The sequence below is a fragment of the Hakea prostrata genome, chromosome 1 (genome assembly GCF_041222555.1).
Source record: "Hakea prostrata isolate BN-2017 chromosome 1, UWA_Hpros_2, whole genome shotgun sequence".
NCBI lineage: Eukaryota > Viridiplantae > Streptophyta > Magnoliopsida > Proteales > Proteaceae > Hakea > Hakea prostrata.
The window spans coordinates 19,998,732-20,013,896 of NC_142600.1; the positions used below are offsets into that span (position 1 = coordinate 19,998,732).

A 15,165-nucleotide genomic window follows, 5' to 3' on the forward strand; every position below is an offset into this window, starting at 1 on the left:
AAGGAAAGACCAAGAAAAGACCCCAGGGGGGCGGGCAAAGTCCAGGAGGTCAGCCGAATCTCCTCGGGGCGGGGCAGCGACGAGAGGCCGGTTGGAGGTCACCGCGCGCCCACGACACATCCTCAAGGCGCTCTTCGGACCTAACCTCCATGTGGAGCGAAGGCTTGACCAAAAGAAGAAATGTTTGCAACGGTTCCATTAGCTTTAGTGGCTCTTTAAGGCTAAGCAACGCCATGTGTTGTGCTTTGGCCTCGGCATCAAAGAAATATGGAGCCGTGGCTTAGTACTATTCTATGTCTTTACTATTTCATTATCACAGAGTTTCTTTCTCTTGCAATATGCATCTAACCTCTTACAAGAAATAGGTGAATTTGAAATTTCTGGTTCTTAACTCGGATTCGTGCAGTATGCATCGTAATTTTGTTTAATATATATGAACTAGCCTTCTCGATCGTTTTTCATCTCAATAATCCTCCCTCGTTTGTGTTCATGGTGAGACGTTGATGAGAGAGAAAATTGAAATACCAGAAGGGAAGGTGGATAAAGGGTCAGCAGGACAAATAGGGATTTGAATTCGATCAATCGATGACCAAATCTCGAGGGGTTATTTGTTCATTTAACCAATAATAAATAGAAAACCTTCTTAATTGATCAGTTCTACATCGATATGTTGTTACGAGAATTACTGATGGAAGGGTAATTTGTAAGGATTACTCAGGATAAGAATGTCATTGTAAGAGATGGATTAGTGGTTAAGGAATGTTAGTGTGAAACTGGTCAAGGGATAGAACTGTAAGATGCAAGCTTTATATACACTACAGCAAATCATTTCGAAGTAAAAGGAAAATACAATCAATCAATCATCAATACAGGGTTGCTTGATTGATTAGATCAATACCTCCTAGTGAAAACGTTGTGGATTTTTTTTTTTTTTTTAACTGCCAGCTTGTGTGCACTACGATTTATTTTCTGGGGGGAGCTTTATATTAATGCCGCAGAGTGGGTGCAAACCCAAGACCTCCCCTAGGGAAGTTGAGTCTTTAACTGCTTTAACATACCACCTTTGGCAAAGTTCACTTATTTATTACATACTCGTAGGCTTGATGAATCACTAGCCGCGTGCATGGCTAGCGTCTTCTACTTCATCATATTGTTCTCAAGGTTACTGTTCTTCATGTCTCCCCTCATAGAGTTGCTCGTACTGTTGTTGCTGACGTGGAATTTTACATCTTGCCCACCCCTGGAGTTAATCACACAATGTCGTTTGGCTAGGATGTCCTCGTTATATCAGACCCTAATCGGAAAGGTATTGAGACCGAACAACCCGTGGTAACAATGGGGATTCATGGGCGCTCAAGACCGGTAACCAATCCATGAGAGGACAGGAATCACATTGTGGATACTCGTGAGAGGCCATTTATTGGTAGGGTTGCAAATGGATAGACTTGGGCTCACGGGCGCTCAAGACCGGTAACCAACCCGTGAGAGGACGTGAGAGGACGTGAAAGCTTCCCGTTTACCATTTGTGGATGACCAATAGGGTTGATAAGTCCGTAGTCAGGGACTATGAGGACTCTAGCGTGAAGGATACCAGAAAGGATCGCCAGGGGTGAGGAATGAACGTATCTGGATCCGACATGATATAACTAAGTAGAAGATTTGCATTGGCTAGGCTTAACCCTGACATGCGTCAATACTAAACCAATGGTGATGTGAGAGAGCGATGACCTATACCCCAGCCATGGATTGTCCTGAGGGATGAAGGACCCACTACCAAACGGCATTGTGTGATGAGACATTCCTAAAGAAGTATGATGCTATGACTAAAAGCATGTCTGCCAATAAAGATCAGCATACATAGAGTTAGAATCATACATACATCGTCAATTGGTGACTCGTATGGGCAGCGAGTTGTTGGATGTTATATGGTTAATGAATACTACTAGTTGTTGATCCAGCCATTTCTTTTCCTTTTGTCAATTTGTCAATTGGTGACAATTTTGCTTTTCTTGTTATAGTAGGCACCTGATACGATCCTCAATTCCAATACAAGGAGTGAAGATGAAATAGCTTCTTCGAGGGCAGCAGATCTCCTAAATAAAGGGCAGGGAAGGGATTGAACACTTTTTATATATAGGAGATGGAGATTTTACATATACCATCAGCAAGAGTTGAATAGTTGGCCACAAAAACATCTTGGTCAAACCAACTGTGATGTTAATAGTGTGAATGCAGAAGAAAGTAAAAAAGAAAGCTGTAATGGATGAGATAAGGTAGCAGGAAATGAAAGAAACCTGCTAGATGGAAAAAGTGGGAAAAAGTTGATTGGGGCACTGGAGGGTGGTGCAGATTTACCATCAACAAATGAATTTGGTACTATCTTACCAACTAATGATGTTGGTGCTTATGCATCAAATATAAACAAGACCACGGTTGTGGATGAAGGAACGAAAAAAGTTTTGTTATCTGGAGAGCTCGAGGTTCCTACTGCAAAGGAAAACCAAGCTATGAAGTCTACTACTAAAAAAGGAAGGATGGTGACACAACAGGGTTTAATGATTCACCTTTACAAAAGACTTCGAATGTTTCCTCGACACCTAGGCTGCGTTTGTTTGCAAAGGTGGGGTGGGAAAAAAACAGGGGTCCCAGGGGGGGAGAAAGAGAAGGGGGGGTGATGGGGGGGGGTCCCCCTTTTTCTTCTCCAAAGAATAACATCGCAAATGTGGGGTTTAAAAATGAGATGCCGCAAAGTTCGCCTAATGAATGACTTGGCTACCAGCCTACCAGTTGAGTGAGCCCCCCCCCCCTGAATGAGAACTCTGAACCAACCCTGATGCCACTGCTAGACCTCTTGATTGGAAAATTTTCTGCTGATGGTCGAGGACCTCACACAATTAATATTCAGAACGTCTTCATTAACACTTCCCCTAACCCAAATACAGGTATGCAAAATGACTCTTGCTCGAATAATGTTAACCTAAGCACTGAATGCGGATCCAAACTACAGGGAGATGTTCATGTAGGAGGAGGGGATGAAAACACCAACCCGAGCCGTAAGCATCACCATGTGGGTCCCATTGATGATGTTCCTACACCTCTTGACTCCTTCCCCCTTGCTCTCAATATTCTGCTGGTGGCCTCTCCTTAACCAATCTCTCGGTTCCTCACCTTCTGGGAGGAGATGAAAGCACGATATATCAGTATGTTTGGCTATCCTATGGATGGTCCACTATTCACTCCTATGACTCAAGTGAACAATGCAGCATCAGCATCCAATACCCCCAGGTTTTCCCTTATCATCACTATAAAGATTTTTTTGATCTTTGCATAGCTTACCTTGTTGCTATTTGGATCATTATCTTTTGCCGATTTAAAAATTCCTGTTCGAAGCCGACACCTCCAAAAACAAGTTCTTTGCATAGGTGTTTGCTTCCTTGTTTTGCTAGTTTGTTGCTGTGTTATTTGTTTCTAGCTTATTATCTAAGAACTTCTGCTATTGGCAACGAAAAAAAACTTTTCCCCCGGGGGGACCCCTGGTTTGTTCTGGTGGGGCCATTGGAGGCACCTCCGAAATCTTTGTTTCTTGCTTGTTATCTCTTTGCTATTTCCATGATTGTTTGTTCTGTCTTTATTTTTTATCTCGTTTATGTTTCAGGGTACTACCTTCTTCGAGAGAATGGATGTTTCGAAGAAGGTTTGTGGTGAAACGACGAAGCTGTTGCCCTGGAATATGAGAGGACTAGATGGAAAATTTTCCCAACAAATTCTACAAAAATTAGTTAATAAAACATAAACCTAACTTGGTGTTTCCGTGTGAAACAAAGATAAGGATCATTCGCTCCTTTTCCATTCACCAAGACAAATTACTTCATGTATAAATATCTCTCCGGTTTTGCAATAGTTCTAGAGCCCGAGGCTCAAGAGGGGACTTAGGGTGCTTGCTCTTACTAACAAAAGGAAAAAGTCACAATTTGCCCATATACTGACTACTTACGATGTGTGCAAACCAGAATCATACCTAGTCATGAATCAACTCTGGCTACTTAAATTTCCAAATTCCAGACTGCTTCCATTCCTTCACACACGATGATTAACAAACTTTATACTTACAAAAAAGGAAATCACTGAATCATCTCAATTTTCGTCCCATTACTTAATTATTTCCTGCCATTCTGTTGCATACAATCAGAAGTGCACACTGTCACGCCCACATCTTATCTTAGCTCTAAAACAATACTCCATTGCCGTTCAATAACATCACCGAAACGTAGGGACGGCCATGATCACTGGTTCAATCAGAAACCTCTAGCCTCCGCTACCATGTGTTACCTTAGAAATCGTGCTCAAGCTCAACGACCACGGTTGAAATATGGCAAGCAAAATGTCTCGAAATTCATAAAGAAAACACCAAAAGCAACAAAGAACCTTCGGATTAAGCATACTGGAATGGAAAGAATTAGAGCGACAAAAATAAAAACACAAAAGACGGGTTTCTCTCCAAGGATTCCTGATAAGACATGAGAAAATGCTGGGGAAAAGCTAAATGGGCTTGATCAACAGATGAAAGGCAGAAAACTTCGGACAACCACTTAAAAATGGTAAGCCTGCAAGATAGGCGTACATCCAAGGGGCAAGGGGGAGAATCGAAAATTATGGACTCTGGAATCATGGCAAACACAGCTGAAAACTCCCACAAAATATCCTTTTCCATCCATCCAACTGCGAACATCTTAAAGGCTCGTCCCTATTAATCCAGAGACAACTGTTTCCCAAATAATTATGTAAAGAGACTTGCAAGGAAACATTCTCAAATGTTAAATTAAATTAACGCTTCTTACTTACTTGGGCCTGCAAAGGGTAATCATGTAAATAACTGACTTCTTTTTCTTTTTTTTTTCCCTCATTACAAGTTTAACAGAAGAATAAACAGGTACAGAGACGGGGGAACAGCATTCTCCACCCCAACCTAAAATATGCATGCATAAGATTGGGAAGCCAGCACAGTGTGCCCAAGCCAGCAAGCAAATGTAAAGGAGTAAAATGTACCAAAATTGGAGGGCGATAAAATAAGAAAATCATTCTTGGGATGCTGCACCATTTGCCGACACATCCATGGCCTCTGTTTCTTCAGATTCATCAGCTTTCTCACCCTTCTTACCTGCCAAAACCAAGAAAATAGGCTCATGCTGGAGAATTTTCATATAGTCACAACATTAATGTAAACATCAGTAGGCAAACCTAAAATATTGCAGACAATGTAGCCAGGACCTGGTCTCTAAAATAATGTAAGAAATGTCAAGATAAAAATAAGAGTGGCGAAAATTGTCTCAACAAGCATAGAAACACTAAATGGGTCTAACAGAATAGTTGCACCTGCCTAACACATAAAAGAAGAGAAATACACAATAAGCGACAACCAAACCCATGGGGCAACCTGATTGTCTGCTCAACATGTCCAGGAAAATCCCAATAACAAATGATGCTCATCTGTAATAGCAGAAGAAGGCAGGAAATAACTTTTTGGAAAAAACATCATTCAGTAAGACAACAAAGAAAACAATAGTATGTGCTTGAGTCTTACTAGACTAGCTTCAAGAAAGGTTCAGCAAGCCTGAAGAACAAAAGAAACATTGATATTTGAGCAGACTAACACCTCCCATGCAATTTTTATTTGCAAAGGGGCTGCCTGATTTTCTGCTCACAGGATTTCGAAAACCATAAAACCACCACATGATTGAATATTTATACCGGAATGCTTCACAGCAAGAAAATCAAAAACATCTGAAAGGTAAGACATTTAAAAACACAACTCTTCTTGTGATAAACTAGAAACCAATTGTAGAAGAGTTAATTGCAAATCGACTTGCTTGGGTTGAACCACCGATCAAAAACTACAATCAGCATTCAAACAACTCATACGACAGATAATTCCTAGGTGAATGGACCACCCATCAGGCCCTCACACAAGGCTCCTGCTACTGCATATGCAGGTTTAACCCCTTCGTTCACAAGTCAGGATATTTCCCTGTTTGAACCCACAACCAACAGGATGAAAGTAGAGCAACATTTGCATTGGGTAGAAGTCCACCACTTGGTTCGGGCATACTTGGAGAAGTGAAGCATAACAATAACAACCATACTGCATTCAGATTCCAATTTCAACAGACAATCTTCCATATTGTCCTTGAGATGAACTCAATATTGCTACAGAGTAAAAGCACATTGTCCTTGAGATGAACTTTTGATGCCTCTGACCATCATTCAACCAACGCATTCAAAAGTTCAGTTCCCAGGTGAATGGACAAGGCCTTAAACCCAGTTCTGGCTAAAGACAATAAGAATGTACCCCCAATGAACAAAGCTCAGGGGAATGTACAATGCAAGGGAAACACTATTTCCCTGTCTGAACCCATAATAAAGCAACCGTACCATTAAGCCAAGGCTCACCACTGGGTTAAGGCACTACTTTAACTAAGTATGCATACAATAATCAAACAGTGTTCCATCTAAAATTTGGACAAACAAGTACTTCATAGTAGTATTCCATAGTCAAGACCAATTGAACAAATGTATGTGCTTAGGTTTTACTAGGCCAGCTTCATGGAAGGGTTCAGCGAGCCTGAAGAACCAAAGACCAATTGATTTGTGAGCAGACTAACACCTCCTCTGCAATTGTCATTTGCAAAGGGGCTGCCTGATTATTTACTCAACAGGTTTTGAACCCCTGAAAATATGCTTACCAACTTTTAGCGTCACAGCATGCAGCAAGATGATGGAGAAAATTTGGGTAGCCAAATAAATTTCCTTTGAAGTTGAAAATGACAGCACAGGGAAACAAAACAAAGACGAACTTGGCATAAGCAAGCCAAATAAGCAAACCTGACAGTCTATTTCATAGGAGAACAGACCATCAACTGGTCCAGTAGTGGTTTAAGGGATTGACAAACTTCAAGGTAGGGGAGTAGCTATGCAACCTTAACCACAATATCTGTGGAGACGCAACTTTTGTGTAAGATCACCAGGTTGCAATGCAGTACCTTACCATTGCACTGAGGCCACCTACTTTGATACAAGGAATTAGTTGACCTAAATATGACATTACAGACCATATTGAAGAAAACACTTATACTGGCCCAAACTAGACAACAGGGCAACAGAACAATTAAAAGACATAATTCTTTAAAAGTTGAAAACACACCCAAGAAAACAATCTTTGGAATCAGTCCACCCGAAGCAAGTTTAATCCAATCGCATCGACACACATTCCTCCCAAAATTCCGTTATCACAATGAACTGGACAACCAAACATCTGCGTAAAACTCACCTGGGACGAGCAATCTGCTGCTAATAGACCCAATTAGATTGAGTCATTTTTCAATGCCTCCGATTGATTCATCAGACCCACTAAACCAACCAACCCTAGCTGAATGGATCCAGCCATTCAGCCCAATCTTGGTTTATGCATCGGTTTAGCTAAATATACAAATAACAACATTTTGCATTCAAAATCCAGTTCTGATAAACTAATCAGATCTGGACCCTCAAACCAGGTAAAATCTGAATCAATATACTTGACCTAATTGTGTAAGTTGTTATAAATTAGTTACTTCAAGGGAACCCTTGAACATACCTTTCTTCTTCTTCCCACCACCTTTCTTCTTTGTCTTTGTGCCAAGAGCTAACCAGGCCTTGATCTCAGGGTCATCTATTGGTTTTGTAGGCTTCAGCTCCTGCAGAGGATGGGATGTGATCCGGTCTGACCCATTTGGCATTAACAAAACTGTGAATTTAATATGGGCAACGTAATCACCTGCAAAGATTGGGAGAAAAGGGGTCAAGCAACAGTAGAAAAAAGATAGAACATCCAGCAGTATATTAGTTTCTCCAGGAGTTATAGAGCAAAATGTGCTAACCAGGCTTCTCATGAAGAACAGGATATGGCTGCAAAAGATCATGGTTCACGCATTCAACCAATCCTAGCCGGGCCCTCTTCTCTTCTAGAGCCCTAGCACAGAAAAAGAAAAATCCCATGTCACTACTACAAAAGAAGCAGGTAGATTACAAGAAAATAAAGAAAAAAAGACCACAAACCTCGCTGTAAATGGCATGATGGGAAACTTCTGATTTATTTCACTGAAGATGAACCGTGATGCTTTCATCTTTAAGTGGTAATTCTTGTCCACAGCTCTCTTGTAAATGGTAGTTTGCTTCTCATCCAACAGCCTAGGCTGCAACATATCTCACCCAAGAAAATCAAATGACAAATAACATACAGTTCAAGGCACATGAAGATGTATGATTAACTCCAGCTTTGACATACCTTTCCCTCACCAGTGCTGGTCACTATATCGATTGCGTAGACTTCATTCTCCTCAAATTCTGCATCATCAACTCTGGTCTCAGGACTAGTTACACTCAATATGACCTTGTTCCCGTCTATTACAAACTGCTTTAGCTGATGGCTGAGAACACCTTCAACAATCTTGCAGTCATAAGCAGCAGCAACCTTCTGAACAGCCTCTGTAACATCTTTATTCTGCAAAATGTTGACAGCTTAGGTAAATTAAAGTATCCATGCTATAATTGGTGGAGATGGTGAAACACAAAAATATAAGTACAATAACATTACATAACTATTGTTAAATGGGCACAAGCACAAAGGAACCTGTCCAGTAAAAGGACAGACCCATTCAAACAAAAATAAAATCACAAACTGATTTTTTCTCGGCAGCAATGTTTTACTCCTCTCAGCTATTAGGTACTTTGTGTCATATCTGAACAATGACCAACCTACAGCTCAACAAGTGACATGGTCGAAAGTTAAAGATGAAAGCAAGCCCCAGTTGGTCAGAAAGTGGTTCTTCCCATTTCAGCCAATAGAAGATCTCCTTAAATAATACAACATCCTTAAAATGGAGGGGGGGAGCAATCCTTCTTCCCCTTTTTCCAGATAAACTTTTCTTCCTAGATAATGCACCTTTATTAACTATATCCAAAGATACATTTGAGAAGCTAATCATTACATAGAAAGGAGAGAAAAAGAAGCAACACCTAGAGAAATAAGAAAATATAAATATCAACTTTCATTTCAAAATTTCAGAAAGGAACTACTACTTCCAACCAAAATTAGCAGACTAAATACTGGTCTAAGATCTCAATTGACCAGTGTGCCACTGCACGTCAAAAAATGATACCCCTTATTGTCAAAAGCCAAAGCATCATGCTCAATTAAGGACAAATACACCATTGGATTGAGTGATCAGCTTGCTCATGCTTAGAACAAGCAAGTACTAACATGCAACAAAAACAAACAAGTCTGAGCAAGCAGAATCTATCAGAGTACCTATGGCACAGCCTAAAAATTTAGGAGTATGATGCATTGAAATGTACCAAGTCAAAAAATGTAGAAAATCCCGAGGGCAAACACAGAATATAAATCAACTAAAATAGCCAGACGCAGCATCTCTTAGCATATGACTAGAAAGAAAAACACTTTGTCAGATGTTGGCTACGAATGAGTAAGAATCAAACTAAAGATAATTGATCAACCTCAAGCATAGAGCCAGATACATATAGGCAACAAGGAAAGGAGGAAACCAAAAAGAAATTGATCACCTCGGCAAAGTTGCCTCTTTTTATAATGAACTTTTTAAGCAAAAATAAAATTCCTTCATCAAGAAATGTAGGCAACGTTTGAGTGAAGATTGACCAAAAGATAATTGATCAACACCAAGCATAGTAGCCGATTATGTTCTAGGCAACAAGGAAAGGAGGAAACCAAAATGAAATTTGATTAACTCGGCAAAGTTGCCTTCCCAACCCCAACCCCCCTTTTTCTTTTTCTAATTGATGAACTTCATTCCTTTGCAATATGGCACAGCAATTTAGCCATCTCCAATTATCTGAATTGTCAAAGCAAAGTTGTGTTCTTCTAACCCTATGTACAAATTACTAAGTTAAAAAACGTAGAAAATTCCGAGGGCAAACGCAGAATATAAATCAACTAAAATAGCCAGACGCAGCATCTCTTAGCATATGACCAGAAAGAAAAACACTTTGTCAGTTGTTGGCTACGAATGAGTAAGAATCAAACTAAAGGTAATTGATCAACCTCAAGCATAGAGCCAGATACATATAGGCAACAAGGAAAGGAGGAAACCAAAAAGAAATTGACCACCTCGGCAAAGTTGCTTCTTTTTTTTTAATGAACTTTATAAGCAAAAATAAAAATCCTTCATCAAGAAATGTAGGCAACGTTTGAGTGAAGATTGACCAAAAGATAATTGATCAACACCAAGCATAGTAGCCGATTATGTTCTAGGCAACAAGGAAAGGAGGAAACCAAAATGAAATTTGATTAACTCGGCAAAGTTGCCTTCCCAACATGGCACAGCAATTTAGCCATCTCCAATTATCAGAATAGTCAAAGCAAAGTTGTGTTCTTCTAACCCTATGTACAAATTCCTTTTCAGCTTTCTCATTTTTCACTGTTTTTACTCTCTTCAGATTTCACAGACGAACATATCCAACAAAAAAATTATTCAATTACAATATACCCAGTGAACAGAAATCTACTGACATAGTTGTCAAGGCATTGACTAGATCAATGATGAACATATACAAAACAGAATTTTATTCAGTCCAATTACCAATATATTGAGTCACCTTGGATTCGCAAGCAGGCTCACTGGATGCCTAGTTGGGAAGCTGTGCATCAAGACTTCCCCCAACACCCTAGACACCTAGATACCTTGACAAATATGGCTTTTCTCAGAGGCTGGCACTCAAGGAATCTTACATTTTAATCAAAATAGAAACAGATACTCGTGCACCCAAAATAGGGTGCTAACATTTGTAGACAAGTGCTGAGAGAATGATTTTTCACAAAAGCTAGCGCTTCAATAGCAAAAAGAGAAAAATGCAGCTTGCTGATAAATGGATATTCACCAACGAAACATGCAATCTAGAAACGGGAACCATGTCGAACACAGTATAACAACCTTCCCCGGGATTTTACCACTTAGGTTTCCATACAAGCACCCATACTTCCAAATATGGGGAAAACATGAAAACAAAGGAAAACAAGAAGCAACAACGTTGCCTTATCCCAACTAAATGGGGGGACCTTGCTTTAAAATGAAGGAGTCATACATGGTACAGAGCCTTAACTAACCATGTCTTTCTTCCCCACAGGTTATCTGGCTCTGCCCCTTTACTTCCTTCAATCTGAATCAAATCAGTCCCCCAAATAAGGGAATCCAACGGCCTCCATTTAACGTGGGCATGCCGCCATGGACAATTCTCAAGCAAGCTTATCATGAATCTAAATAGTCACTATTTACTTTTAAATTCCGATTTTCAACCACACAACCATCTAAACATCCTCATATCCAAAATACTAGTAATTTATTTATATAACACTCCTTAACAGCAACATGTTCCAAAACGTAGGTAATAATCGGTTGTTTAATAGTTCTATTCATTTACCTTTATGCTACGGAAAAGCTGATTGCACGATGCACACTCACCCTGCACCAATCACACTTCATCAATCCTATTTTTACCCCACAGACAATGTCATTGTCTATGTCAACTTTGTTATTTACTGATGTTACTATGTTCAATACCCTTTCATCGATGTTCACCACCACAATAACCACCCTGACATGGCTGAAATTACACACCATACAACACATCATAGTTCAACTTGAAAAATAAGATGCCCCGATCTGAATAACCAACATAAAGCCTCATTCGTATGTTGGTTAATAACTTCTCTAGAATATTTTAACTAGAAACCCTTCTTGGAGTAGGTATTAATTTATAAGAGAGATTTTGTCTCAACACAATCATATAGGACACAAACCACAGATGAGATAATATATTACTCAGCTTAAGATCTCATTAATCAACATGGATCATCGCAATCACGAATACCTGGATTCAATTTGCATTACTTGGGTCCAAATACAGCTGCCCACTTTCAGGTTTATACTAGACAAATAAGACTAAAGAAGGTAAACATCCAACATTTTTACTAGAAAATGAGTGTTGAAGGTACTTGTTGCTATATTATCTGTAAAGCTAATACTAGTGAAGCTTCACTAGAGCTCTCTACATATCCTCAAAATCTTCATCCAGAAAAAAAAATCATTTCTGCCGAAGAGATAAGTAGCACATCAAATGGAAAATCATTTAGAGACCTTGAAAAAAATGGAAAGTCATTTTCCACAACAGCATGCTAAGAGATCATTTCTGCCAAAGAGACAAGTAGCACATTCAAATAGAAAATCATTTTCCACAACAGCATTCTGCGCAATATTGGAAGGATACAACCAAAAAAAGATGAAAGCTGAAACATGTACCACCCCAAGAAAAAAAATAAAAAGGGTTGAGAAAGTGAGATACACGATGCTCTGTCAGTGTAACTATGACAAAATGAAGCCACATCGGAGCAAACTCCATGGCATACGTAAAGTCTTCATCATTCAGAGAAATCATGTCTACTGAATAAATAAGTACCAGATGAGAACATGTGTTACTTAAAATTAGAGAAAGAGAGAAAATGATGCTCCACCAGTGTACTATGACTAGAGCTTCATATGGGGCAAGTGTTAAGGACTTGCACCATTTGCTTCCAATCAGTTACACTCATTTAGAACATGTCTTTCAAAATATTTCCAAAGTAAACGCCAAAGGCAGAACAAGGTCACCCATGTAATGATTGATTTCCAGAACACGTCTTTCAAAAATATTAAACGCGAACAAGGTCACCCATTTAATGATTGAAATCCCTAATTGTATTTGCTAATAGATCTTATGTGTACCAACTTTTTCTTTGCCCTAATAATCAACAACTCAACATACAGGGTGCTGATTTTTGAATAATGAAGTTTCCGAACACCCCAACTTTGTAACCCAACCCCCCCCCCCCCCACCCAAAAAAACACCCAGAAGAACCCCAGTGCAAAATAAAGGACCCGACACAAAGAGGGGGGGCTGATTAGCACACTTCTATAATCAGGTATGATGAATATTATCCAGTATGCTGACTTATGCCATCATACAGCTTAAACCACCCTACAACATTGCAAAAGAGAGTAGCATAATTAAAAAACCAGAAGAGAACAAATCATAAAAGGTCTATAGTCATTGAATCACAACCTGATATCTGCAAGAAATTAGAAAACTATACACAATATAAATTTCTAACACCAACACCCGATTTGTTCCGTCAAGGGTGCTTAATATTCAAACCTACAATTTCACATTCATATGCATAAAAGCTTATGCAATCTGGAACAGCAGAAATCACAAAAAACAAAAAACAAAATACAACTAAACAATAGATAGAGGCAAAGCTCATATAATAATAATTTCTAGCTAATCAATGGCACCTTCATCATTTTCTGTCAAATGAACAATGAACAGAAGATTCTCCATTCTAATTTCCATTGTAATCACTACACAAGTGTCTTAACTCTAGCATAACTAATAAGTTCTCTGTTTCTGACTCCCCTCTCCCCCCCCCCCCCAAAAAAAAAAAAAACAATCGAGCATGGGTGAGTGAGACTTTCCTATAATGCATGAAAAACAAAATCCATAAATTGAAATCAAGAAAATTTCAACATATTCAGCTCCAGGTCAAAATAATAGATGGAAAAATAAATGAACCAAAGTAAACAAAAGTTCTCCTACAAGCGTTAATTCCTATTACCTTTCTCCCTGGTCTCACAAGTCTCAGAGCAACTTCTGCAGCAGTATTGGCAGCTGCAATGACATCAGCTGCCCTACCACTCACAGGTCCTGCTTGGAGGACATGAGTGTGCGCAGCTACTACAATGAAACCATCTATATGACATCCCATATCACTGCAACCCATCAGAAATACCTCAGCCACTATACATTCGTAATATATTCACTACAGAAACAAACAACTGAACGCGACAAAAAACTTACATCTTTAGTAAGTCACCTTCTTGCAGAACAGTTTCGTCACTGGCAAGTGGAGAGAAATGACAAACTGTGTTGTTTATGGAGATGCATGTTGGGAAGGCAACACCCCTCTCAATCTTCTTCTTCATGTTCTTATACATATTTCCGGTTTGCCTGTATGGGCAACCTAATCCGTTTAGTATCGTACAAACTCTTAGCTAATCACAAGATAACATTGATAAATTAAACTCTGGCATGAACAATGAGAACATGGATAAATTAGAAATCTTACTCCCTAATAAATGCATCGCCTTTCTCACATACATCTACGACCTTAACGTTTGGTTTGCATTCCGATACTACTAAATGCAACGCCTCTGCAAATTTTACATTTCTGAGATTTGTCAAATCACTGAACGATTCTTAGATTGAAACGAAATATCGAATCAACAAATCAGAGTGAAAATTTTAGAACATAAAACACCGATTCTATGAACGCTCAAAAGTACAACAACAACAAAAACAACAAAAAAAGACAAAGTGAGAGATGGTAACTGTTGATGATCTCAGCAGCACTCTTATATTTGGTGACAACTTCAGGGGAAGTGAGATCAAGCTCCTTCTCCTCCTTCGTTTCATCGTCCGACATCGTTAATAAGCTCTATATCTCTCCTCCTACTGCGTCAAAGAAATCCAAATGAATCAAAACCTAACGAACCACAAACAGCAACGAATCTACAAATAGAGAAATGAGCCGTAAGATCAAACGTACAGAGATTTTATCAATGCTAAAGCTAGGGTTTATATACGAATGATATGTGAACGTTAAGAAAGTAGGGTTTTAGTGAGTGGCGACAGAGAAGCCGTCGTTCCCAGCTACGGATGATGGTTTTAGGGCGTCATTGTTAATATTATTTATACAGCAATGCACGTTAGGCAATTAAATCATGGGCTAGAACCAGGCCCATGCCTATAAAACAAATCTGGGTTGTAATTACAGTTACAAAGCCCATAGTGACGAGGATTTGAAGACCAACGGTCTCAAAGAACTCAGAGAACAGCGAAACAATTCGATGTTTTGTCCAGCCAAGAAACAGTTTTTGCAGTTAAATTACCTAAAAAAGGGTTTTCACAGCTAAGTTACCAAATTTGTATAAATGATTTTACAAATGAATAAATACATGATACATTTTCACCAGACATGGGCTTCCCCCCCATGACAAGGGTAAT

At 39.3% G+C, this 15,165-nt stretch overlaps 1 protein-coding gene and 2 non-coding genes across 3 annotated transcripts; all 3 read right to left on the minus strand.

Annotated features, from left to right (window-relative positions):
• Positions 1-4,144: 4,144 nt before the first annotated feature.
• On the minus strand, positions 4,145-14,825 carry LOC149028147 (ERBB-3 BINDING PROTEIN 1-like). The gene is made up of 10 exons (XM_089168835.1): positions 14,708-14,825; positions 14,491-14,613; positions 14,228-14,312; positions 13,960-14,109; positions 13,718-13,871; positions 8,321-8,536; positions 8,092-8,228; positions 7,914-8,005; positions 7,631-7,810; positions 4,145-5,158 (listed from the first exon to the last, which is right to left on the minus strand). Exons 2-10 carry the CDS (start codon positions 14,582-14,584, stop codon positions 5,076-5,078), a joined length of 1,191 nt encoding a protein of 396 aa, XP_089024961.1. The 5' UTR covers positions 14,585-14,613; positions 14,708-14,825; the 3' UTR covers positions 4,145-5,075.
• On the minus strand, positions 5,564-5,688 carry LOC149028148 (small nucleolar RNA snoR77). Its single transcript, XR_016171360.1, has one exon. It is a non-coding gene; the product is annotated as a small nucleolar RNA snoR77 (small nucleolar RNA).
• On the minus strand, positions 6,571-6,696 carry LOC149028149 (small nucleolar RNA snoR77). Its single transcript, XR_016171379.1, has one exon. It is a non-coding gene; the product is annotated as a small nucleolar RNA snoR77 (small nucleolar RNA).
• Positions 14,826-15,165: the final 340 nt, after the last annotated feature.